Source organism: Podarcis bocagei (genome assembly GCF_964188305.1).
Source record: "Podarcis bocagei genome assembly, chromosome: 1".
Lineage (NCBI taxonomy): Eukaryota > Metazoa > Chordata > Lepidosauria > Squamata > Lacertidae > Podarcis > Podarcis bocagei.
Window position 1 is genome coordinate 48440131 of NC_138125.1, and position 27238 is coordinate 48467368.

The 27238-nt window shown below is 47.1% G+C and overlaps 2 protein-coding genes across 7 annotated transcripts in view; one reads left to right on the forward strand and one right to left on the reverse strand.

Moving 5' to 3' along the window:
- MAP3K9 (mitogen-activated protein kinase kinase kinase 9) overlaps window positions 1-27238 on the forward strand; it is a 101854-nt gene that overhangs the window by 68447 nt on the left and 6169 nt on the right. For 2 of the 6 annotated variants that reach the window (XM_081185920.1, XM_081185916.1), the window contains exon 12: window positions 19441-19464. The exons of the other annotated variants lie outside the window; for them this stretch is intronic. In XM_081185920.1, the coding sequence (XP_081042046.1) occupies window positions 19441-19447 (7 nt within the window). In that variant the 3' untranslated portion in view covers window positions 19448-19464. Of the gene's footprint in view, window positions 1-19440; window positions 19465-27238 lie in introns of those variants that run through there. 6 annotated transcript variants of the gene reach the window in all.
- Window positions 897-25772, reverse strand: TTC9 (tetratricopeptide repeat domain 9). The gene is made up of 3 exons (XM_081186481.1): window positions 25340-25772; window positions 9410-9592; window positions 897-1987 (listed from the first exon to the last, which is right to left on the reverse strand). The coding sequence occupies exons 1-3, from the start codon at window positions 25755-25757 to the stop codon at window positions 1908-1910; spliced, it is 681 nt and encodes a 226-aa protein (XP_081042607.1). The 5' UTR covers window positions 25758-25772; the 3' UTR covers window positions 897-1907.

Sequence of the window (27238 nt, forward strand, 5' to 3'; positions counted from 1 at the left end):
TAACAAAGAATAAAATAAAATCAGGATGAAGGGGTTTTCTCAGGATGATGGAGATGTGCTACTACAGAACAAGGGGCACTGCACAAACCTCAAGAAAAATAAATAGCCCACAGCTTACAGAAGACTGAAAAACATGACCTACAAAATACTGTTTCATCATCAGGATGCAAAGACAGCATGAGGATTTTGACTGGCCTGCAGCCTATAAGTACTGTTTAGGCCAATTTCATAGCGTTGGATGTAAAGCCTGGTATACCTGTGAGAAGGTACTTGCATGGTAAGATGTGACAGGGACTCTTGCCCATAAAACAGGACCGTTATTAACACTTAGAACGATAGGTTTCCGTCTGCTGCTCCACAGGGAGCTGTGTAAGAGTGCTGGGCTGTGCCCCCAAAAGCATTTTTTTAAATGACGAAGTGCTACAAGGAAGAGAAGTGTGTTTCTACCATTCACACTGCAGAAAATGTCTGAGAGCTGGGTGATTATGACACACAACAGCATTCCACTCGGCAATAATAAATGTGCCTCTGAGTGAAGAGCTACATTTTTAAAGCTGATTTCTATGAGAGAGAACATTCAGAAAATGTTTAGTTTCCCAATGAAATAAGTGAGCCTAAAAAGCACGTGCACTTAATAGTGTAAACTGACCTGTAGTCCTTGGATGAAGGGTGATATAGAATTTTAATAAATAATAATAATAATGGCTTAGGCCACGAGAGGGATTTGGAGGGGAGGCTTGAAACAAGTCTTCCTGCTCCATCCCTCCTGTTTGGCTCTTTGGATTAAGGTGTCTTCACTGCATAACCATTTCCTGGCATCAGCATTCCCCGTACAAATGAAAGAGAGACGATTCAGAGAGGCACTAATACGAGATGGAAGGATTGCAGACTCAGTCCAGCGTACCAATAATAATATTTAGCACTGTACAAACATCAACTAAACAAATCCTCACAACACCCCCTGTGAGGTAGGGAGGCATTATAGTCCCCACTGTACAGATGGAGAAACTGAGGCACAGAAAGGGTAAGTGACTTGCCCACAGGTGGTTATCGAGATGATGGCAAAATCATAATTTGGTGCTCCAGTTTGCACTGTCTGAGCTGAGACTAGTTACATGGTCATGCTGCCTCTTTAGGTCAAAGGGACCAGGTGCACCTTCCGAAAAATATTATTATTATAATATATGGGGTTGCTGCCTGTTAAACAACATGTATTTGATATTAGTTAACCATTCCACAGTTCCATTCCCCAAACAATACAGTGTCCTTTCACATTCTGTTTCAGGTTCTTCCATGTCCCTAAAGCCCCACCCAGTTTTTGGACTCTATAAAGTACTTGCTTAAAGTACATTTCTCCCCAGTGTGCTTTCATCAGAATGTATTGCCAAATAAGCCTCTGTGGGATGGGAGGCCGCTTCTTGCTGCAACTTAAAAATCTGCAGGTGTAGAAAGCTGCCCAATGGGGGTCTGGTTCTTGTGAGGCGGCTGCAGACTCTCAGCCCTCCTTGTTGCCTCTGGATTTGAGAAGAAAGGCTGATGATCCTTCTGTTTGCTGGTGAGTGTGACAGCAGCAGCGAATGGTAAAAGCACAAGGTGGAGGAGATGGCCTTCCATTGCTCCCTTTGAACCTTTGGATAGAAGTCCCGGAAGGCCATTGGCTGTATCGATTGTGCTTTGAGGGCTTCGATTTGTGCCGTCAAGCAGCCAAAGCCAGAACTGGGATTTTGAGTCTCTTCTTTCGAATACCAATGAGCAACCCCAACCCACCCCACTCCAGCTGGGATCAAAAGTAAAGCAGGAAGTTGGTGGGAAGAGACTGTCAGCTAAGGTGGAGCCATGAGAGAGGAAAAGTCCGCCTGAGGGGCGTTCAGGGGAGGAAACATCCTCTCATGCAGTCCAACGCCTTCTCACAAAGCTTCTTTTTCCCTCTGGGAACATCTGCTCAGCTTCATCTCTGTCAACTGGATGTACCGCACAACGTTGGTATCTGCAGGGGGAAGAGGGTCAAAAGACACCAGCTTAGCACAGCCACCAGTCATGTTAGACCAGGCATAGGCAACCTCAGCCCTCCAGATGTTTTGGGACTACAACTCCCATGATCCCTAGCTAACAGGACCAGTGGTCAGGGATGATGGGAATGTAGTCCCAAAACATCTGGAGGGCCGAGGTTGCCTATGCCTGTGTTAGACCATAGTTGTTAAGTGTGAAATATGCATGATTGAGACATCGGGAGGCCATCAGGTTGGCGAAGGCTGGTCTACATGCTGCAGGGATCACTAGCAACACCATGGCAGACATGTGGCAGGCTCTGTCCTCCAGATTATTTGCTTTGTCCCATAGAGCCGCTGAGAAGTGAGTCCATTCCAATCAACATAACCCCACCCCTTCATCTGCATAACCCCGCCTGGTTCTGTTTCTTGGACATGCTAGACTTTGCTAAGTGACTCCAGGTGAACATGTCAGAAAAGCAACTACAGCCTGAGAGGCACTGGTGCAGAGCAGTGGGGAGGGGACACACACACACACACAGGAGCACAACTCTGGGACTTTTTCCAGAGCAGGAGCAATGATGTCACCTGCCAGAGAGCCAGGATAATTGATGGGCCCTCTTTGCTGTGTGAAGTGAAAACGTTTGCATCTGACAGGTTAGCACAGAGGGAGCCAGAGAAGAGGGAGATCATCGAGAAAAAGCTAGGTGCCTCTTTTCCTTTCCTACCTTGAGCTAGCAGTTTAAATTCGAACACTTCTTTGTGCAATCATTTTCATTTCTAATTAAAAGCTCAAGGTTGGATTTCAGCTGGCTGAAGGTCTTTTGTTAAAGCTCACTCTGTTTAACAAGTTGAACTTATGCAGTCAGAAGTAAGCACTGCTGAGTTCAGTCAGCCTTACTCTCAGGTCGCTGTGCACGCTAGAACTTAAGAAGACACCTGCTGGATAAAAGCAGGGCTTTTTTTCAGCCGGAACTCGATGGAACTTCTTTCCAGCACCTCTCAGGTGAGCACCATTGCTGTTATTAAGAGAACAAGGGAGGCATTCCTGGAGAGTTCTGGCACCTCTTTTTCTAGAAAAATAGCACTGAATAAGAGCAAAGGTCAGTAACTTGTCTTCACAGTGGCCAACGAGATGCCCACAAGCAGGTCCTGCGCACAATAGCCCCTGTCTTCTTGCACCTGCTTCTGAGACACAAGGTGCAGTCATAGTGAGCCTAATAAACTGATCATTATGCTATGTACTGTTTTTTTTGTGGGCCGCATTGTGTGTAAGCATGGATTAATGCGACTGCCTGAATTTTTAGATTTCGCTTGGGGCACATCTTGGAGGGCACTGTCATGATGAATCCTTGCACTTCAAATGCAACACCAAAATGCACTATCAAATGCCTCCTAGCCATGGTCAGGCTATGCCTCTGGGTACAAGAGGGGTGCTGCCTTTGCACCTTGCTTGCGGGCCTTCTGGAAGCTTCTGTCTGATTAACTGTTGGAAACAGGATTCTTGGTGGACTTTTAGACTTGACAGCCTAACAGGGTTCTTGGGTTCTAGTACTTGCTTCAGAGAATAGGGCAAAATTGCTTTCTCTGTCTCTGGAACTGTTTGGAATTGTGGCCTCTGTTGCATATCTTTTCTTTTCCTCTACCCATGCCCTTCTTCATCTCCCTTCTCAATTTCCCCCCACCCATCTTGCTAGGTAAATGTCAAATGCTCAGGAAGTTATGATACTATGCAGATGATGCTGCAACCTTGCAGTGTTCCCGGCAAACTGTGCCCTGTAACGTGATCATGCATACAGGAAGGGTGGTTTTAATTACTGAAGTCAAGTGCGCACAGATTCATTGTCTAAGAAATATGAAAACTGAGATCCTAGCAGCTAACCTTGGGGGGGAGACAGAAGAGAACAAGAAATCTGATTCTCCACCTGCACTCAGGGTGAGCGCCCGTGACATTTTGCAGTCTGAAGTGACAATACTGCATGATCAAAGAACTGTACCCAGGGATCCCTTAAAATCACCTTTAAAAAACATCTGATGCCCTTTCCAGTCTCAGTACAGTTGTACCTCGGAAGTCGAACGGGATCTGTTCCGGAAGTCCATTCGACTTCCAAAACGTTCGGAAACCAAAGTGCAGCTTCTGATCTGCAGCCAATCGGAAGCTGCATTAGACATTCAGCTTTCAAAAAAAGTTCAAAAACTGGAATATTTACTTTCAGGTTTCGATTGTTTGTGAGCCAATTTGTTTGACAACTAAGGTATTCGACAACCAAGGTATGACTGTATATATTTCAGGACTTCACTGTTGTTTCTCTTTAATGCACCATCTCCCTCTGTCTACTGGTACTGAGGTGTAGCCTGAGAAGAGTGGCAATATGGGTCAATGTTAACCAGAAAGTTGGCAGTTTGGGCTCACTCAGGGCAGGATTCCTAGATGACCCTTGGGGTCCCTTCGAACTCTACAATTCTACGATTCTATGGTCTGTCTATCTAATTCTCTCCTAGCCTCCCTTGGTGACCACCATCATCTTGTCAGCTGGATCTTTGGAGCTATTTTCTCGGTTTAAATGCTATATCCTCAGTTCAAACAGATAAGAGGTATCATTTGTTGGGCCAATAGTGCAGTCTTTGCCAACTTGATACAACAGGGGCTGAAGAAGTTGTAGCCAAAAAGACTTGTGCACATATTGAGTACATCTTTTTCCTATCTTAAGTGTCCCAGTTCTTTTGTTTTTGTTTTAATGTGGGTATTGCTGTTGGTACCGTTTCCTATTTTTGTATTGCTGTTTTCAAATTTTATTGTTTTAATTATCTGCACACCACTTTTGAGAGTCCTTGGATGGAACAGCAGCATCAAAATAAATAACATCATGGGCAATTAGGAAAATCTGTGCATGTTTTACTAGCTTTGTGGCTAATCAGATCCCTTCAGCACCCTTCATATTAAGGAAAGAAAACCGGATTTGACTCCTTGCTGAAAATTTCAAATACGTGGAACTACAATGTAAGTCATTATACTCCTAATGGATCTTAACCCCCAAATGGAACCAAAGTAATGAATGTAGCTTCCTCTCTTATCCTCTGTAAATTTCCTCATGACATACATTTACATCTTGAATGCATGCCAAGTGAACATAGTGAGCATTAATTGCCTAGGCATGCTAGGAAATCACACATGCTGAAGCTTGCAGCAACCAGATAACTAAAAGTGGAGGGAGAAGGGGGAATAGATGAAGGTTCAGCCCAGTAATGTGCCAATTGGAGACCATCAGCACCACAAAAAAGAGAAGCAGTGACCCACCACAGCACATATCCATCCACGTAGATAATTTATCAAAGACATTCTGTTTTCAAGAGCTAGGGGCAGAATAGAAGCAAGTTAACATGCCAGAAGACACTCTCAGGCTAAAAGTCTCTCAGGCAAGTCTTAGCACAGAATCTCAGACTTTTAAAAAAAACAAACAAACCACTTATATTCTCAGAAGCAAAGTCTGGAAGATGCTGCAGGGCCTAGTCCTTCCCCAGCCACCTGCAAGCCCAGATCCCCGCGAAAAGAAACTCTTCGCTGAAATTTTGATCCAAGATCTTTTTGCAAACATTTCCATTGATAATAGGCCCTCTTCTCTTCTTAGGAGTTGAGTACGAATGGCTTTGCATTCAGTTGGAGTTGATAATACTGCAACTTAACATCCCTTACCTCTTTTCCATTTGGTTAATGTCTTGCAATGCTACATTTTTTATGTGTGTGCTGGGGCACCCACAAGAGTGTTTGTTGGTCTGGGAATGTGTACTGCAAAGGCACCAAGCATGACTGCAAGTACGGCAAAGTGGTCACAGCCCACATCACTGCTACAATATTTTGTGATGGCCACCGACTTGGGACAGCTTTGAAAGTGATAGACAGATTTCTTCATGATAAGGCTACCAATGGCTGCTAGTCTTTAGGGTTGTGTACTATCTCCAACATGTTTCTGAACACCAGTTATTGGAGAAACACCAGTGGGGAGAGTTGCTTCTATGCTCCTGTCCCACTTGTGGGTTTCCCTGGGATATCTGTCTGACCGCTCTGCGAAGAGGGTGCTAGACTAGATGTGCCTTTGGTCTGCAGGTCTTATATTCTAAAGGAGCTGACATACTTGGGAAATAAAGAATGCAAGTAAACAGTACATTGCTAAACTGACAATAGTTCCACCCTTTCTCTGTTGCTGTCCCACATGCTTGATACTGCCTCCTTGAATACCTGCATGATGCAACATCTCTTAGTTCCTTCAGTTCCTCCTCCATACCACCTTTTTTGTGAAGCTTTTGGTACAACCTCCTAGTTTTCATGAACTTCTGCGACCCAGCCTGTAACTAAGGCTAAGCACACGCCACTGAAATAGCTGCATATGACTCCCTTGTTTGCCCATTCCTCCCCTTCCCTCTGTTCTTTCCCATATGTCAAATTTTGAACTGTTAACTCCCTGAGGCAGGGACCCGATCCTCTGGTATGTTGAAAAGTGCCTTGTACTCTGTCGGCGACAAGAAGAAGAGGAGTAAGAAGAAGACATTATCACCATCACAGTTCTAGTAATAATATCCTCTATTCTGCCCTTCTCCCATAGGTTCTTGGATCCCAAGTCCCATCTGCCTGGCTGGTGGTCAGGGATGGTGGGAGCAACATAAAGAGGAGGCCTTTCCTCTTTTCTGTAAATGTAGGACTGATGGTTGGAGCCAGCCTCTGCCTACCTTTCCAGAGAAGAAATTGCCAGAAATTAGTTTCTTGTTAGGTATGCTGAGGCTCTCTAGACAGGGAGATCCTTGCAGAAGAAGAAGAGTCAAAAGTTTCAGCTGTACCAACAGCCTAGCTCATATCAGGAGTATGAGAAGCTACCACAACTTTTTAATGGCCTGCTGTCCTCCTTCAGATTGCCTTGTTTAATGAGGGAACTGCAGAATTACCTCAGATCCCTCTCAGCTTGTTTTGTGGGTTGAGGTTAAAGGGCAGGGAGAAAAGCAATTTGGGCAGGTTAGTTTTCAGCTCTGTAAGCCTTTGGCAGGAAAATAAATAGCTTTAAGAGATTTGCTTCACCACCAGCAGGCTTTCAGAACAGAGGAGCCTTCTGTGAAGCAAACTCCTGCTGGCCATTTAAGAAATTCTTTTGTTCGGGGAAGTAATTTTCCACCGGCTTGTCCTAATGCATCCTTATTAAATAGATATACTCAGACAGCACACTCTTGGGATACTTCAAGCGTGAGGCCTCACAAAAAGCTAAAGAGAAATAAATGCCACCATTTCACAGACAGAAAAACTGGGGGCAAGGAAGGCTAGAATGGTAGTTAGAGTCATAATAAACATTTATATAACACATTACTGTTGAAAGTGCTCCAAGTTTCTTATAGCACCACTCCAGCCTTTTTATTTTTCTAAAAAAGAGCTGTCTCAGTTCTTCTTGGCTGCACCACTCTCCCCTCAAAATGCAGAGATCCAGGAGACACTTCCTCTGGCAAAGCCATGAGGGGCAACTGAACAAGGGCTGGAGGACGGGAGGCATCCCTGTAGCCAGATATCCAGGACCCAAATAGCTAAAGTTGGGTCAAGCAGGGCAGGACCAGGGACAGCTCCCAGGGCAAACTCACAGCAATAATGGAAGCTAAATAAAAGCCTTGAGGTCAACGGAGCACCTAAATTAAGGGTGGCTAACCTGTGGCAACTGGTCCTGGTTTTTCTGAAAACAAAGAGGTGGACCACCATGGTTTGTTGGCAGTTTCAGATCAGTTCTCTTTCTCTCTTTACATAAACAGGAACTCACTCTAGTCTTTAAACATTCTTCTCAAAAAATGTGGTTTAGAGGCAACTTATTTTAAAAAAAGTAAACAAACATCTATTATATAAATGAATAAAAGCAGATTGTATGCCATAAAAGGGAAACAGAGATGTGTAGAGGGGTTATAATTCTGATGCAATGTACAATGGCTGGAAAAACTGACCTGTATCTGAACTTTACGTGGACCTCAAGAAGAAGAATTGAGCGTAATTCAATTCCCTCCTCTCATTAGTAGTCATCTTCACGAGGCATTTCCTAGAACTAACTGAAAGGCAGAGGAGGGATGGTAGCCTCTAATCTAGCCAGGCTAGTTGAAAGGGTGTATAAACACACTGGCTGAGTATGTATAGGGTGTGCAGCTGCTCAAGCCAAATGGAAACCGCTTCAGGCAGAATGCTGCCCAAACACGACAGATGGAAACAAAATGCTTCACATGGGATATTAAGAGGACAGAACGAGCCTAAATTTGTTGCATGTCTTGTGGAAAACGGAACACCATGCATCTTGCATTTCTTTGACTAAAGTAGAGACCTTGACCTCAACCCATCTGGATATTAGAGTCCCAATCCATGGGTCCTTATGAGCAGATCCCACCCCTGCTTCAGTCATTTGCCAGTCAGATGCTTGCTGGTGGCTGTTTTGATTGCGCTGATAACTGGTGGAGGTGGCATCATGAAGGTGGCTCAGCACCTCTGTCCAAAAGAGGTCCCTGTGGAACGCCCTCCCATCAGATGTCAAGGAAAGAAACAACTATCTGACTTTTAGAAGACATCTGAAGGCAGCCCTGTTTAGGGAAGTTTTTTAATGTTTAATGTTTTGTCGTGTTTTTAATATTCTGTTGGGAGCTGCCCAGAGTGGTTGGGAAAGCCAGCCAGGTGGGCGGGGTATAAATAAATTATTATTATTATTATTACCAAAATGGACTCTGCCAGCAGTATTTAGGTGATGTGCCTGTAATGCAGCAAGGGCCGATGCATGTACTATCCTTGGTGTGGAGAGGATTTATTCTGGCAGAAAGCCAATTATTTTTAAAACATGTGCCACAGCTTCATGGTCCCCATGACATGCATAAATGAAGTTCCCAGGTCCATTCCTCGCAAGCCTTACTTTTAAATTCCTCCGGTACCAGGGCTGGGAAAGACCCTCTATTTGAGGCTTCGGAGCTGATGCCTCTCAGAGCTGGATGGGTTAGAGTTGGGTTTCTGTTTCTGAGGATCAGCTTTGGAGAAAGTGCTCCATGAGGCAGGTGAAAGCCCTTCCTGCTAGCAATTCCCTTTGTGAATTGTGAGTGCTCCCAGCTGTCTCTTGAATCAGCACAGGAGGCCTATCCATCATAGCCTATCTGTGCGGAGGCACCATTATGTTATGTGTTTCCCTGCTTCTATCATCATTCGTTGCTGAAATGGTGCAGGGAAATGTGGCATGCGATGATGTTATGACACGGGTAAACGGGGAGAGGGAGGAGAAGGCATCACATTGAAGTGGCAACTCCATCCCAAGTTTAATACCTCCTCCTGGCTTTTGTGTGTGCTCTCTGTGGATGACAAATGTGAAAGGAGCAGAAGAGAGCACAAATTCAGGTGCAACCTGACAGTGGTTCCTCCTCACCACCAGTACCTGTTGGCTGTCGGGACCTTGCTTCTTTCAAGTAGTAAAGTGCCTTGTTGTAGTCTCCCAGGTGGTAGAACGCTACGCCTGACCGATAGAGTGCCTTGAAGTTCTCTCCTTCCTTCTTCAGTACTTTCAGGCAATATTCCTTGACTCTCTCGTAATTCACCAGCTCAGCTTGAAGGAGGCAGGCTATGAGAGAAGAGGAAATGAATGACAACGTGAGGCTGTTTAGAGAGCTGCTCTTTCCCCTTCTTCGCCACTGCTGGGGAAACAGCGAGCGAGAGGTGATGCTGATGACTCAGGAAATGGCATGGCCATTTAGCCTGAGCATCAAATCCAGTTTGTCAGTCCTTAATCTCAAGAGAAATGGCCTATTATTAGATATTTCAGTAAACATACATTGGTAGGTGTTGTTTTCCTTGTAAAAGAGGCAGGGATTCTCTGTGGGCTAAGAAGCAAACATTAGAAAAACAGGTAGGTGGCTTTGAATTAGCAAAGGAAAAGTGAATGTGGGCAGTGAATTGTGACCAGCAGTTTCAAAGCAGATCAAAACAAAGGGAGGACTTTAAAAAAAAAACCTGAACATAATAGGTTACTGAGTACAAAGATACACATTATTCCTAATCTTTCTCACTCTTGTGATTTCTCTTTTGATGTTGTGAGTTATGACTAGAGCGAATTAAAAGGACGACATAACACATGCACTAGCAATACTGCTTCCTCATCTAAAAGGATGAGGATAGGAACCCAAAATTTGTTCATTGGTCAAAGTTTGCTTTGGGCAGGTCTTATTCATGGACTGCACCTGCAGACTCACCCAACTCTCTATACCCCTCTAATAATACTACTACATATCACGTTAAAGTAAAGCTTTTCTCATACATTATCTTAGTATCCTTTATCCAAGTTGCCGGGTCAGTATATAACATCCCCCCATATTGCAAATGAGGAGCGGACTGAATTGCCTAAGAGTTCATGGGAGAGACAAGATTTCTCCTGGGCACTCCCAGCTCAGCCTCTGAGTCACTAAGAGCTACTTAACAACTGCTGAAGAAGCAAACCCACTGCGTACACAAAGTGGCAATTGCATAGCAGGAGGCTGTTTTCAGGCTTTGTGGGCAGGACTCATTGGTGGGGCTGCGGTTCAGTGCTAGAGCAGGCTGCATTGCATTGCAAGTGCATATTTAAAGGTCCTGCCTTCGTTTGGCCCCTGAGCTGATCCAAGCAGCAGAAGACTGTGCAGAGCAGGGGACCAGCAGGGGTGACACAGTCCAAATGAAGAACATCAGGGCCTGCAGGATCAGGCCAATGGCCCATCTAGTCCAGCATCCTGTTCCTGTCGTGGCCAACCACCTGCTCGCAGGAAGCCCATGAGGGCAAGAGCACCCTTGCCGCCTGGGATTCCCGACAAGGACTGCCAAGGAATTGTTTTGCAAGCTTCCCATGCAGCTTTAACCCTCTCTTCTCCTGCTCGTCGTGTGTCCTTCGCTTCCAGTTCAGTGCAGCCAATCATGAAGCCAGCAGGGCAGGAAGCAGCTGTCTGGACTAGTTACATCTCAGAGAAATGAGCTTTACAGACTGTATCCCTGTGGTGGTTGTGGCGAGATGTAAACCTGTAAAATGGTGGCTGTCATCAGAGAAGGGGACACACAGCAGATTTCCATAGCAAACTATGCTGCGGTGCAGCCTCAAAAATGATGTGCAAAATGCTTCTTTTATTCACTACTATTCTCTCCTGCTTGTCAAATGCTGATTTCCTGTCCCCACTTCTAACAGAGCTTGAAATGATCTGCCTAGGCTTCCTCTCCCCCTCCCTCTCTCAACACTTTTGCGTTTAAAGTGTGAATTTCATGCTAGAGCCCTTGACAGCTTGGCGACTGCTGTTCTATATTTATGTGTTGAATAACAGGTACAGCCTTGGCAGCAGCTGCCCTTGAGGTATCCAAGAGGCCCGTCCAACAGCACTGGAGAGCAATCCCTCAGCATGGGATAGTCTCAGAAGGGTCCGGAGAAAGCAAACTTATACAAAGTGTGAAAGGTGAAGAAAGGCAGTGCTCCGGGCATCAACATGTTCAGCGTTAATTATCTAACAGGGAACTTGCTTTGCACCAAGTGAAGACATCAGTCCATTGAGCTCAGGGTTGTCAACATTTAGGATGCAGAACCTGGTGGCCTCCAGATGTGGCTGGGAGGCAACTCCCACCACCCCTGCCACTGGCCATCCTGGCTGGGGCTGAGGGGAGTTAGAGTCCCAACAACATCTGCAGGGGCCACAGGTCCCTCACCCGCAGCTCATGGACAGCAGCTGTCCAGGGTTTCAGACAACAGTTTTCTCCAGTCCTACCTGGAGATGGCTGGGGTTGAACCTGTGAGTGTTTGCATGCAAATGACATGCTCTGCCACTGAGCTACACCCCTTCCCTTACAGCAAAGACCTTCAGCCTTCCAGATGTTGCTAAACTACAAATCCCATCAAGCCAGTAGAGGATGATGGGAGCTGTAGCCCAACGACATCTGGCAGACCTACCCCTGCCTAGCAACTCTGTCAGATCTTCACTGGTGAGGATTTGCCAGTTCCGATGGAGAGAGACTGGGCTTCAGTGTTAGAAAGGAGACAGGCCAAGCTTATTGATCCCACATCACCATTCTGATTTTGGGTGTGAGAGGCCCAAGCAGGAAGGCTACTTTTTGGAAATGCAACTGAGAGTCAAGAGGGCTGGGCTACATGTCTCAATGGTCTGACTTTAGCATAAGGCAGCTCCCAGTGTTCATCTGATAGCTGTATCACACTTCAGCCATAGCTAGGGAATCTTTCCCAGCTTGAGGTGCTTTATTCTGCCATGGGGAACCTTTCAGGGGCCAGATGCCAGGGGCTGGAAGGGCCAGAGGTAAAAGTGAGTGGTGCAATGGACGTGACTTTTAACCTTTACAGGGTAGGCTACATTCCAGTCACACATAAATCACACACACACACAAACACACACCCTTCTCTATCCAGGCAAGCAAGAAGCAAACAAGGACCCATTCCAGCCAAGCAAAAACAGTCAAAGAGAATGTAGAGCAGATCCGGTGGAAGGTGTAGTTTGGAAGGGAGCATGGCTTAGGAAGAGTCCCAGGGGCCACACTGATAAGGCCCTGAAGGCCACATGAGGCCCCCAAGGTCTGAGGTTCCTCACCCCTGAGTTAATCCTATAGGCATCCTTTCCCACATTGACCCAGTGCTGTCAGCATTCCTTAAAAAGATCCTTTGCATAGCTGTCCATATTACTAAGGACTCCAAAGCACATCTCTTTAAGAGGTTTCCCATTGCTATCAGCTTGCAAACAAAGAGGGTTTTTCAACCGCCTCACAAATGACATGCTACTTACAGCCTCCTTGATCGTGTTTGGCATTAATTAGATCCGTTGGCTATACTACTGCTTGGCAGACGTACTGTGGTAAATGGGAAAATTAAAAAAACTAAGTGCCACTTTCCAACTAGCAGCTGATTCATTTAAGTTTCCTATTAGTTTATTAAAATTATGTTAGCTATGCCCTTCAGTGTTCATACAATGTGGCACTAAGTGCAGCAGAATGTGTGTGAGCCTGAAAATCTAGCCAGAATCGATTTGTGCTGCACCAGGCAAGATTCAGGGGCCCAAAGGTAGACTTAGCAATTTGGGGGTATGGGGTGGGTGGAGGCAACAGCAACAACAGGGTGGAATGTTTTCAACTGTTTCTTCTCTGCTGAGAGATGTGTTTGGAAGAACAGGCTCGGAATGGGGAAGGAGCTGGTGCATTTATAGCATTTTAAATTTGCAAACCACCCTGCGGCCTTTTGGTAAAGGGGTGGCATAGATATCCCGAAATGTCCTGAATAAATAAAACTACAGGCCAGGGAACGGAAATTAATACTAAGGTAGCTGGGACCCTAAATTCTGAATTTCCCTGCAATCGTGGGATTTCTGGGAGATAAAGGCTTTTGAGGCTATAGCGTCTGATGTGCAAAGATAGGTCAGTGATGGGTTGAAGCCACCAGCCTGGCATGCTTTACTAAGATATGGTTGGATGAAGCAGGAGAAAAACCTACTTTATCTCTGCTGTCTCCCATTGAGTTCTCATGTCTGCAGCAGCCTAGGGAAAGAGTGTGGGAGACAGCGGACAGTGCAGGGATGAATCTCCACCATCAGCTTTTGCATGGGGAAAGGTGACCTATGTTGTCTCCTTGTGCCCAGTTCTGGATCTGGGAGACAGAACAGGGATTCAGCTAGTGCATCAACCACCCCACCACCCAACAGAAACACATAAGAAGAGCCTGCTGGATCCGGCCAATGGCCAATAGCCAAGCATCACAGTTTTCACAGTGGCCAACCAGATGCCCGTTACAAGATGCTTGCAGGCTGGACCTGAGCATCCTTTCCACCTGTGAGTCACAGCAACTGGTATTCAGAGGCATCATGTCTCTGGCAGTGGAGGTAAAACAGAGCCATCATGGCTGGTAGAAGGAAAACCTAAGTTGACAAAAGCTGTTTCAGGCTCAGTTTTGAGGACCCTGACTCTGCTGGTAGTAAGGGACACCAGCATCCTTGCGAGGCCTCCTTGTCTAGGATAGATGAGGGTTTCTTTGCCACTGTGACAACTATGGGACTGCCTCTGGGTGCAACTGGACCACTGCATGTCGCAGGTCAGGCCCTGGGTTGTCCGCTTTATGCCATTTGCCCTACTTTGTCCTCCGAGAGGCTCCAGAATCATGAAAACTTGACTAAAGTAAGTCTTAATGAGAACCATTTGTCAATTGAAGCAAACAGGTGATTTGTGGTGAGATTCATTTAAAAGGTCAGTCAAGTCCATTCCATTCAGCCCAGGCTTATGGAAAGGCAAATGAGAAAGCAAGTTCAAGGAAAGAAAGTATGGCATAGGAAAAGCATGGGCTTGGATGCAACTTCAAAGGCTACCCAGCTTAGAGGAAGCTTTCATCTTTCATCTTTCATCACATGCACACAGTGCCTTCTCCAGGGTTTCTGCAGGTTGCAGTTTCACTGTGACTTTTAGCCTTACTTTGTTCGGGTACTGCTCACATTGTTAAAAAAGCTGAAACCATATAAATAATAGGAACTCAGTAGAGGCAAGACCCAGTTCTCTGTATTAACCAGCTTATGTTGCTTTGATGAATATCCCCCCCCCCGCTCCCCACCCACCCATCCAACCAACCTCCTCTGCTTTCTGACCAGTTTCTACTGTTCCTTTTGATTCTGGTTGTGGATTTTTCAGTTTTTTTTGTTACTGTTGATTAAGCAGGTTAAATGCCCCGGGGAGTTTCTTCATCTCTGTTCCTGTTGTGTGTGTTTTTTAATTACCCCAATCATCTCTGCCCTCGCTTTTATCTTTCGGAATCAATATTCATCTTGTAGAGCCTGCTGAGGCTCTTCCTTTTCATTTCCTGGCTTACTTTTCCTCCTTTTGCAAGGCCTGTCAGGAAGCAGACTCTTAGGTGGGTGTGGACTGGGGGATTGGGGCTCACAATGGCGAAGCTCTGCCTCCACAGCAGAATACCAATGTCTGGGAGCCACAGGAGGGGAGAGTGCTCTGGTGCACAGATCCTGCTTGCAGGTTCCCCACAGGCATCTGGCTGGCCACTGTGAAAACAGGATGCTGGACTAGATGGGACACTGGCCTCATCCAGCAGGCTCTTCTCATGTTCTCATCATGCATGCAGGTTTTTGGGCAGCATCCATGCAATGTTGTTGGCATCAAAATACCAGCCCCTATTCCTCCCCACCAAAAAAGAGCTTCCTTATCTGGAGGAAACCAAGCAAGCTTTTTAAAAAAAACCACCTGTTGACAATTTCCCATTTGCAATATCTCAGTGACCTATTTACAAACTAAGTTCCTGCCTGGAAGCACCAGAAGACTGGCTGAAGAACCCCTTTCTTTTCCTTCCTTGCTGCTCTTTCCCAGAAAGATCCCTTGCATCGTTCTGTCCTTTCCTCCTTCTTTCTCTTGGAACCAACTGTGAGACTATTTAAAGAAAACCATTGGAGTGTAATTTGACCGCTCTGATTTCAAGATCTATGTTCACTTGTTTTGAAATCTCATTCCCTGCTCCGGCTGGTGTACACATACACATTTCACACACCTGACAAACAGGCTCTAGTCTTGTCCATTTATGCCATAATACTGTGATCATCTCCAAGGTGCCAGAATACACTGTTGTTTTTACTGCAGCAGATGATCGTATTATCCCTAAGGGATGCTAGTCTCTTGTGAATGTCTTTGCTGACTGAACCCTATGGAGAAGCTGAGAGCTTCATTACCTGCCTTACAACAACCATGACAGAAAAAGACAGGACAAAACTCATGATGCCTCAGAGGCTCACCGAGGCTCCCTGAAGCAGTCCAGTCATGGTTCTCTGGCTATTTTGTATGCTCTGTCTGAATGAACCTCTCTAGTAAGTGGCTGACCACATTGCTGTTGTTTGCAAAAGAAATGGACAGCCAAGTGGCAGATATAGCCACAGAAAGTCTGGTTTTGATGGTTCTCACTTCCATGTAATGCGTTTAGGATTTTAGTGCCTTAAAGGTATGGGGTGTGTGAGGTGTTAGGAAGAAGAAGAAAAAGAAGAGTTTTGGTTTGATATCCCGTTTTATCACTACCTGAAGGAGTCTCAAAACGGCTAACATTCTCCTTTCCCTTCCTCCCCCACAACAAACACTCTGTGGGGTGAGTGGGGCTGAGAGACTTCAGATAAGTGTGACCCAAGGTCACCCAGCAGCTCCTTTCTGGGGTAGTTTGTCCACTCTGCACTCAGCAGTCACACCCTGGAAATGGCTTTGACAGGCCAGCTAAACCAGGTGAGGGTAGCTGATGGGTTTCAAACTCTTGGTGAGTTAGGGACTTCCCTGTTGCATCCTCCTCATGCAGCCCTCGCAAAGCAGTGTGGGGTGGTAGTGGTTGTTGCACCCACCAAGGGCCATGGGCAGGCAGAGGCGCAGCACAGCGTATGGCTGGCGAGGAGTAAAATGCGTCCCTGAAATGTGCTTGGGGCCACCGCCCCTCTGGCTCCCCTCATGCGATGCCACTGGTACCATGGGAGCATCATCAGCAAAAATCATGAGGATGGGTGAGGGTCAAAGGAATGACCTTTGTGGGAGCAGCTGGGGGTGTTGCTACATTAGCTTTGGTATCCAATGGATTCTTGTGCTTTGAACTTTGCTTCTGGGAGAGCACGGGATTGTGACTAGTATGGCACGTTGGTGTAAAGCTTCAGGGTTAATGTGTCCATAGTATCTGTTAAAAATGACTAGTCCTAGGAACAGAATAGTTCCTAGCCTTCATGCCAAGTGGACTGAAATCCTTTAATGCCACAATGGGTAGGACTGGTTTGTTTACACATACAAAGGATGCTTATCCACAAGGCTCCAGGATGGCTGGCGTGGTGTTGCTGTGTTACTCTGACTTCCCTAGAGGATACTCACACAAAACCAACTTGAACGGTTCAATTGTTAAAGGACAGAGCAGCCTTGGATTTGAGCTACAGTTGCTACAAAAGAGAAAGAACACACCAAGAACCATTTGCCCTTGGAGACTGTGATACTGAATCCAAAGGGAGAACACAAGTCCCTGACCCATACTCATAGGCTTGGTTCAGACATAATGCTGAGCCAAACCGTGGCTGAGGGTGAAGCAGCAGACCTGCAGGTGCCCAAAGGGAAAATGGCTGCCACTTTGCTCCTTCCCCAATGTACACTACCTGGAGCTAAGCTATGGTTTGGCTCAGCATTATGTCTGAACATAATGCTGAGCCAAACCATAATGTTACAGTCCGTGTAGCTCTAATGAAGCCATGCGCTTAAGCCAATGTTTATTCTTGGCTTACCACTTGTGCTTTGTCTAGATGACAGATTGTGAGTCTTGGTTTGGATGACATGCTGAACCAAACCATAGCTTAGCTCTAGGTAAGCACAGCAGGACCAGAGCTGCCATCATCTTTCCTCTGGGCACCTACATAACATGCCAATTTATTGCACACCTCCCCGATTTCAATAGGCTGTGAAGGCAGCCCATCATTCTGTATTGGTTACTCCCCATCCCATCCTCCATTTGAGAGGACAATCAGAGAATATATTTAAATCCCAAAGTTGCTAATTTTGGTCTTCTGATTGTTGAATGCTAATCTAACCATAATGCTAATGCTAACCATAACCGTAAGCCTTTGCAGTTAAACACAAGCAGCACCTTCAGCCACGGTGCCTAATGGCCCTCTTCAAACTCTTTAGATTAAAAAAAAAGAAACATTTATTCTGTTAATTAAGATGAAAATTGGAATGGGTGTAATTAATTAATTAAACCTTGCAAAACCCCCCCACTGAGATAGTAAGTAAGCTTCATTATCTCCTTTTGATAGTGCCAGCTCAAGATCACAAAGCCTGTGAATCAGAAATAAAACCCAAAGCTGTTGATTCACAACTCTGTACTTAATATGCACAATAAACATCTTTGTTCTTTTCTCCCTTTGGGCTCTTGCATTTCTCTGAGCATTGGGAAATGGACAAATGAATGTGCTATTGGGTTCTGCCAAGTCAGGGTTGGTTTTAGCCCTAAGGTCATGTTTCTGCATGGAAGGTATTTTATTTACTGATAATTGATTGATTTGTATTTCTAGCCCACACTTGATACAATGAATGATCCCAGAACATGTTGTTGCTGGCATCCATCTGTCTCGATAGACAATGGAGTGCGCCTCTGGGGGTGAAGTCAAACAGCTGCATTAGCAGCCCCAAAGTGACCTCCTCTGGGTACAAGCCTGGGCAGCGTGTATGGAGGTTCTAGGCTACCCAGAGGACAAGACCTCCAAAGTCCAAAGCACAAGAATCCATTTGAAACCAAAGCTGGTGTAGCAACACCACCAGGCAGTCTGGTATAGGGAGTGGTATCTTTGTCCTAAATCATTTAGGGCTTTATAGAATAGCATTAACACCATGAATTGGGTTCAGCATATAGGCAGCCAGTTCAGATGCTTTTGAATCATCAAAATATCACATGGTGCTTGTGGAATAACGGTACCATTTTTTTAAAAAAGCTGTAATAAAAGTGATAAGAGATATAGTGGATTCTAATTTCCCTTTGGATATTACTACTACTACTACTCACCTTTCACCAATAGGTCTCAGGACCGGTTACAAGAATTTAAAATTCATAATTAAAAACAGTTAAAATAATGAAAAAGAGTTAAAACTGTTAAGTATTCTAAAAATACAGTTAAGATATTTAAAAGATACAGTACCTAAACAAACTTTGGTGCTAACGGAAAAGCTGCTAGTAACTGCTAAGTTCAGGAAATGCAACAAAATGTCCTTACCTTATTCATTCCCAAAGAGTCTTATAATGGGGAGCGGGAGAATATTAGGATCAGCAATAGTCCCATTTTACGGATGTATACAGACCATGGACAGTCCCTAAGGATGATCACACACTCCATCCCTGCATGAAAACCACTCAGGAGGGGATTGCAGAGCAGCCTAGCCCTGCCCCTGCCCCTGCCACACCCACCAACCAGACCTCACCTGCCAGTCATACATTCAGCAACTGTAAGAAGGGACCCTATGCATACATGAATGTGCACATGTAGATGTAAGTAGATAACCTAGGACAATCTGGAGTTTATCTCTACTGTCCGAGGCAGCATGCCTCCGAATACCAGCTGCTGGCAATCACAGTTGGGGAGAGAGCCATTGTGCTCATGCCCAGCTTGCCAGCCTCGCATAGGCATCTGGTTGGCTGCTATGAGAACAAGAGGCTGGACCAGATGGGACACAGGCCTAATCCTGCAGGACTCTTCTTAATATTCTTAGGCAGATCCATTCATACATGCCTAAGGCCCCTCTCGTGTTCACTGAAGATATGCTTAGAGGAAGATGCAGCCAGCAGGCCCAGCAAAACGCTTGTTTGTGCAATGTCGGTCCTTTTATGCCTGCTATTAACATGCGAGGGAACTCCTCTGAAACTCCCCTCTCTTGTTTTCCGCTTCATCAATGTTTATTGTTCTGATATGTTTACAGGAGATAATACTTTCCACATCAGAAGCAAGGTAGGCAAGAGATGGAAAGCAGCAAATGGTGAACAGTGTGCCTTCAATACCGCCAACAAGAGGTTAAGGACAGCTCAAGAACAGAAATAGATGGAAGGGTCACCTGTGATTCAATAATGGATAAAAAGAGCAAGCAAAACGGTGGAAATGAGCAATTATTCACTTGAGCCGTTATTTGGTTATTTGTTACTGACTGGGAGAGCGCCATTAGAATCTAACCTACTGACCCAGCTAATCTCAGTTTTGTGGCAACATCAAGACATCGTTCCCGCCCCTTCCCCCTGTTGTTTGTGGTTTCATTCTGACAGAGGCAAAAGAAGGTCAAGTCCTTCCCTTGCTCAAAGTCACAGACAGGCAATGAGTCATAACCAAATGGTTGCTTGGAGCTCTGTTTGCCTTGTAATCATATGCCGACATGATGGGATTTAGTTTTGAAGGAGGGATTTTTTAGGTTTCGTAGGACCTGCCCTAACCGTTTCCGGAAGCAGCTGCCTTGCTTATGTGGTGATAGTGATCAGTAAACTAGCTTGGGCTTTGAATCCTGTTCTCTCCCAGGTCCACGTACTCTATTTAGCAGATCAAATGGGCAACTTGTTCAGAAGAACATAGTCAAGCGTCTTTAAGAGCAATACAGGTGTAGCCAAGGAACTTCACTTCCTAGGACAATCAACAAACAGGCAGTGGTGAGAGCAGTGAGGAGGCAGGCCTACTGATGGAGGGGGCACCACTGAGAGCATCTTGCTGAAGTCCCCACGCACCCCAGATCTGCAGGCAGGCACTCACAGCGGAAAAGCAGCAGGAGAAAATGGGTGCCTGCTTCTGCCAGCCTAAAGAGTTCCACATACCTTCTGCTCCCCTCATCCTTTTTAATGAACTGTGTGTGTCTGCAGTGTCACCTGCTCCAAGGATGGGTAGATGGGAATGCATCCTAAGAAGCATCTTTAGCCATAGCAGCCACCTCCTCACACATTATCCCTTCTTCTGGTACATCAACTCTGCCACACACATACACAAAATAGGCTTCTAGTGATGAAGATTTTAGCCTGCCCTGTTTTGTTTGGCGATGGGCATTCCATTTTGATATGCCAAGCATCCTTCAAATACACTGTGACACCCCCCGACTTGAAACACTGCGCTGAAGTCACTACAGCTGTGCTCCCTTTTGTAGCTGGAGACATCGGAGGGGCAGGAGATCACGCGTTACAGTCAATTTTTTATAAGGTATGGAACGGTCGCCAGGGAAACCCTGTTGGCTTGACCCACCAATAAACTATGCCAGGTTGTTTGGATGTCAGCTAATTTAGTCCCATTAGTGTCAATGCGTATCTGTATTTCAGTGATTTGTGGATGAGACTGTCCTTGCTGCTAAGGTTAATTATGCTGTCCTCTAACAGGCCGGTTGTCTTGCACTGACATGGCAAGGTGACTTGGGATGTCAAGCTATGCAGAAGGGAAGCTGGGTGCATTCAGAGGAGCCATGGCAGGCAGGTGTACTAAGATGTCAGAAATAGGAGGAGATGGATCAATGGAGTTGCCCTGGATAGGACAAAGCAGGTCAGAGCAAAAGGCATCTTTTATGCCATTCTGAAAGCATTCTGACCCTTAGGAAATCATGTAGGTCTACACAGACCTGTACACCTGATCTACAGCAGTGTGTACTACTGCGGGATTCATTCGGAAAGGACGGCACACAAACTTGTCTCACTTGCATGGTACACAAAACAATGGGCTGGTAACTGTCAGTGGGCATCCTTGCCACTCCAAGGCAAAAAGCCCTGTGGGAACATCGAGAGAAAGTGCAAGAAATGCGCTCGCCCCTCTGTTGTAGTAAAATGTGGAAGGAACAATAACAAAGCCGTACAAGGAATTAGAAAAAGCACGTCGTATCATACGCCGCTATTGTGATGCAAAACAGTTCCGAGCACCCGGGTAGACATTTTCAGCAAGAGAACTTGCAGGCTCAGCGGAAAGGCTACCAGCACTGCCAAAACGTCACCCAAAGCCATTTCAGATCTGTTTGATTGGCATCTCTGTACTGACGATCATGCAGATGTTTTCCAGTTAACAATATCTATTTTTCAAAACTAGGGAGCACTTCAGCATTTGCTGAATTATTAATGCCGCAGCCCTGATAATGTATATAGTACCATGCAAGCACAAAGTGCAATAGGAGAGGGAAACAAATCAATGTGTGTAGTGTTGCTTCTTTTCACAAAAGAGGAAGAATTAGCCTTGGATAAGGATAGCAATGTTGCAGCATTTATACATATACAAGAATGAATTGGGGTGGGGGTGGGGTGAGGACAACCCAAAGTCATTTGATGTTCTCTCTCCAAAATGTTCCACTACAGCAAAAGGAAAAATTGCATGTTGGATGAAAAGAAGGGACGACATTTCACAAAATCATCAAATGTGTTTTGAGAGAAGCTAATTGCTGCTTTGACTTGCAAGTGAAAGAGTTTCAGCCTTATAGCTTCAGGGGGAGTTCACACATATATGTTTATCGTTCCTTGACTGCAACATCCCAGGAGAGGTTGAATGCAAGAAAAAGCTACTGCAGATCAAACACCATAAAGAGACCTTGCATTGCCTCTGACAACATTAAAATACCAACCTTCTCAAAGGAGGCAATTCACATGTTCGGCAGTGAGCATCAACTGATTTACAGGCACATGTTAAACGGTTCCTAGGTGTATGGAGATCCAGCAGACCTGAGAAACATGCAAAAGGTAGGCAGGAGAGGAGCAAGAGAGCTTTCTGAATTCTTGGTTTCTCATGCCTCTGTTCTGTGAGTGCAAAGTGCAATTCATAGAAAGATCCTTTTCTATGAGAAATTGAACCCTTTTCCAGAGCTCCTGTGGGCACAAAAAGGCTACTGTGCCCTGCTCCTTTCCCCACCCATGTCAGAGCAACCCACTGGCCACTGTTTCTTCCTAAGAGCTGGAGAAGGAGAATTGGCACCCAGCAGTGCAAAGGATGCTGCTGCACCGAGCAGGGCTGGATAGCTCTGCCAGCACAACAAAGCAATCAGCTGCCTTGTCGTCCCAAGGTAGGAATCTCATTGCCAGACCTTTGGAGCCACTCTCAGCCATCATAGCTCACGGGAGCAGGCCAGAGCTCTCTCGTTCAGCTGACCCTCTCTTGACAGGGTTTTCCATTTGTCTTTGCCCTACTCAAAGTGTTTCCAAAGTGCAAAGACTGGATTGGCCAGTCTTTGCCATCTCGTAGGTCACAGTCAACATTTTTTGTTATTAATAATTGCATGCCTTACAAAAAGCACAGAAACAAATCTGCCAGTATAGAACAACTGCCATCCTTTTCATGGGGCTGTCACACTCTTCTCTACACCAAAGTGCTTTAGGCTTCTTATATATTCATAGCATATAGTTAATAAAATGTGTATTCAAAAGCTTGAGAAAGAGGGAAGGACAAGAAAGAAACTTGCATATGATCCCCACTGTATCATCTCTCTCTCTCTCTCTCTCTCTCTCTCTCTCTCTCTCTCTCTCACACACACACACACACACACACACACACAGCTGAAGTCAGTTTTGGTTGGAGTAAATACTGCAGGAACAGAATACAACTGTTTGTAAGTTGCACATCCAGGCTTGGCCACAAGTTCCTGTTGGTTCCCCACAGCTGGCCCAAATTAAAATTTAACTGACCTATTCGATATCTACAATTAAATCAAAAACACCCGACATATGTGATGGTGACTGATCCTAGGACAGACAAGTACTCCGCTCCTGCAACACTCCTCATACCAAATGACTGAACTGAAGCCATGGTAAAAACAATTGCAGGAAACAGGCAGGCGGAAAAAGCTGGTGTATTAGCTCGGAGGACGGAAAGCACTTTCAAGTCCCCCGACATCAGAACTGCAGGTTCCTATTTACACAGCTCTTGAAAGACATAAAGAACAGAGACGTTAACCCCACTGCATGGCGGGTTTTAAGAGTTAGAACATTGCTAGGCACCATAGTTGGCTTTGCTTGTTTTGTTGACTGCTCCAACTTCCAAGAGAGATCTGCTGGATGCTGCCCCTCTGTTCCTGTCCCCCTCTCTTCACCACACAGTTAGGGAAATATTCCTCCCGCCACCACTGGATTTCTTCCAATTTATCTCTTCTTTAGTGGAGCCACTGGCTTATCCTCTTGGTCTCCTAACACAAATTATACACCATGACCTAAGAACTTTGCTGTTGCTTCCCTACTCTCTCCAAACACACATCACTGCTGTTGTGCTCCCTCCTCTCCGTGTGTGTGTGTGTGTGTGTGTGTGAGAGAGAGAGAGAGAGAGAGAGAGAGAGAGAGAGAGAGAGAGAGAGAGAGAGATCTGCTGTCACGGGACCTACACCGAGCTGTGTTATTTGGCTGCAATGAAAAACAGCAGAAAGAACCCGCAGACCTTAAAGATGAAGGACCTCTCCTGGTGTCCCCCTTATTGCACATCTTATGGTTATTTGTAAAAGATGGTATAAGGACATTTATATGCAATCCCATTTTCAATCCTGCCAACACCGGCAAGAGTTTTGGGGTAGACAGACTACTTCGTTTCCAGACAGGGAATGTCCTGTCACTTCCTGATGAAATCCTGTGACTTTTCATATCATCCAGCCAGGGAACGTCCTGTAACTTCCTGACAAAATCCTGTGACTCTTCATACCCAACCCCCCTGTTCCAGGGCTGTTTTTGCTCTGCTTTTGCAGGTCTGTGCTCAAGAGCGCACCCCCGGAAGGCAATAATGCAGTATCATTTGGGAAGCATCGCAGAGCGATTAATAAAGCAGAATGATGTGTGGACAGCCGGGTATAAATCCACCACAAATGCCCTGTTATTGCCTCGATGACATGTTGCAGAAAAACACCCGTCTGGAGGGGCCCTGACAGATTTATTGTGGCTTCAGCTTTCCTGGAGCAGGGCCCGCTTTGGCAGATGCATGAAGTGTTACTCACAGTCAACAGATACCTATTTCTATCTGTCAACTAGGGACAACACATCATGCATCTGACAGGATACTGCCTTACACGGAGTCAAATCATTCGGCCATCTAGCTCAGTATTGTCCACACTGACTGGCAGATGCTCCCCAGGGTTTCTCTCATCCCTACCTGGCAATGCCGGGGATTGAACCTGCGACTCGAGGCATGGAAAGCAGATGCTCTACTGCTGAGCTAGGCTTTCCCTTGACAAAGCTGGCTCTTGTCCATGAAAGCCTATGCCAGGAGAAAAATGTGGTCTTTAAGATGCCACAAGACAGACATTTCCTCCTCCTTTCTAATGCTAAAATATAAATGGCAACCTTCTGGGGCAGAGTCCTACCTCCATGATTATTTTACTTTGAGAAAGTTCCCTGGTGTATTGACCTGCACGTTTGCACACTCGAGCATTAGATATTGGGGCTCCTGGCAGTAGTTCTATCGCCTGCTGGCTCTTTCTAATAAATAAGACTAGGAGGCAACATGCAACGGAGACCTGAGAGAGCCGCCTGCCATCCTGAGCCAGGAGCGTTTAATCTGCTGCCTCGCTGGAGGGGGGGGGCTCCTGAAATGCCTTGGAGAGGCGGCCTCTCCTGACCCTGGGGAAACCGGAGGGCGGCCTCCATCTGCACCCAAGTCCGGAATTCCGGCCATGGGGTGGGAGGGAAACGGCACCTGTCGTCGGCGCGGCGCTTTCCAATCGACCTTGCAAGCAGGGGGCTAGACTGGGCACATTTCCCCATGATCCCTCCCTCGTTCCCCGGCGCCCCTCACGCTCTGCTCTCCGGGCAAAGTTTATTTCCAGGTGCCGTCGGGGCGAGAGCAGCGGAACGGCGCGCCCCCCTCGAGTGATCTCCCGCCAGAGGGAAGGAAAGAGCCCCTTTGCTGACCTGCCAAGCTGTTGTAACAGTCGATCTCGATGCTCTCCAGCAGCTGGCTCTGCTCGCCCGTGAGGCTTCTGCCCAAGCCGCCGCCGCCGCCGGATGAGGAGGACGAGGGCGCGGCGGCGTCGTCTCCGTCCCCGACGTCGTCGTCCTCCTCCTGGGCCAGCAGCAGCCCCTTGAGCTCCAGCAGCGCGCGGTGGTACTTGCCGATGGCCTCGCGGAATTTCTTCTCCTTGTAGCACTGCGCGCCTTGGCTCTTGAAATCCAGAGCCCTGCGGATCAGCTCGTCCGGCTCGGCGCTCTGGCTGCCCCCGCGCTGCAGGGCGCCCACCGACGACGACGGCCCTGCGCCCCGCGCGCCGTCCGGGGCCGTCCGGCTGCCCGCGCTGGGCTTCCCGACCGCGCCGGAGTACTGCCGCTCCATGCCCGCCGCTGCCTCGCTCCTCGCCGCCGCCTTTCGCCCTGCCTGCCCGCCCGGACACTCAGGCGGCGCCACAGCCTCCCGTCTGGCTGCGGCTGGTGGTGCCACCTCTCGGCTGGGCTCGGCTGCTCGCTCCCATCCTCCCGCGGCCAGGAGGGAGACGCCGCCGCCGCCGCCGCTCCTCCTGCTGCTGCTGCTCCTCCCCGTGCGCGCCGCGTGTCTGGCTGCTGCCGCCTCCCGCGTCGTGTTATGTTGGGGCGAGGATTGCGAAGGGGGCAATGCTGGCTAACCCGGAAGGAGCTTCTGGCTTCGCACGCGGGAGGGGAGGCGAGGGGGGGGGGCGCGAGGATCAGCTCAGCTCACTCCCCGAACACGAACTCATTCACCGCCGCCAGGAGAAATGGGCGCTCCAGAACTCAGGGGCAACGAGAAAATCTGAGGAGGCGACGTAGGCAGGGGAAGAGTAGGCAAAGGAGAGCGCGGCAAATCGGGGGGACGGACGCCGAGCCACGCGCGCGCCGCGACGACCCACCTTCCTCGCTGTTTACAGCCTAGGTACGCGAGCTCTTAAAGGCGCAGGCGGCGCTTTCTGATTAGGGCCAGGAACCGGGGAGGTGGGGGCTCTCCGGCGCCTGCGCTTGGCTGTGGGAGAGGAGCGGGCGGCGCCTGCCTCTGGTACGAGGGGGACCTCGGCGTAAAACGCGCGGGGTTCCCGCAAAATGGGAGCTGCGCTGAGCGACTGGAGCGGGGGCGCGAGGACACAAAGTTCAGGGGGGCAGTGGCGGGACCGTTGAAGTCCAAAAGTTGGAGGGTATGATCGGCCCATTTGGTTTCAGAGTCCAAGAGCTGCCTTGCGCGGAGTCTCGTCGGTATTGTCCACATTGAGTGGCAGCAGCTGCTTTTCAGAGGACATTCCCGGCCCTACCAGGAGCTGCTGGGGGAATCCAGCCACCACGGGCAGGAGGGCAGCTGCTCCTCCCAATAAAATAAAATAAAATAAAATAAAAAGAATCAATACAAATCTGAGGTTCTGCCCCCCCCAACAAAAGCCTGCCCCCCACCCAAACAAAAATCCTGTCTATGTCCATGGATCCAACCTGGGGCTTTTTGCATGCAGAGCCTTTTTCTTTCATCCTCAAATGGCTCTGGGTCTTTGGAAGGTCTGTCCTTCGTGTCATAGAATCAAAGAATTATAGTGTTGGAATAGTCCGCAAGGGTCATCTAGTACAACCCCTGTAGTAGTAGTTGTTGTTATTTTATTTAAACCCTGCTCATGTGGCTGGGTTTCCCCAGCCACTGGTGGCTTCCAGAAAAATATTAAAAATAAAAAAGTCAAACATTAAAAAAATTCCTGCTACAGGGCTGCCTTCAGGTGTCTTCTAAAATTTGTGTAGTTCTTTTTCTCTTTGACAAGTGATGAGAGGGCGTTCCACAGGGAGGGTGCCACAGCCAAGAAGACCCTCTGCCTGGTTCCCTGTAACTTC

Coding starts and splice junctions, on each gene's coding strand:
- TTC9 (XM_081186481.1), bottom strand. CDS start 25,757: ATGGAGCGGCAGTACTCCGGCGCGGTCGGGAAGCCCAGCGCGGGCAGC. Junction 9,593..25,339: donor CTGTTACAACAGCTTGGCAG/GTCAGCAAAGGG, acceptor CTTCTCTCATAG/CCTGCCTCCTTCAAGCTGAG. Junction 1,988..9,409: donor AAGGTCCCGACAGCCAACAG/GTACTGGTGGTG, acceptor TTCCCCCTGCAG/ATACCAACGTTGTGCGGTAC.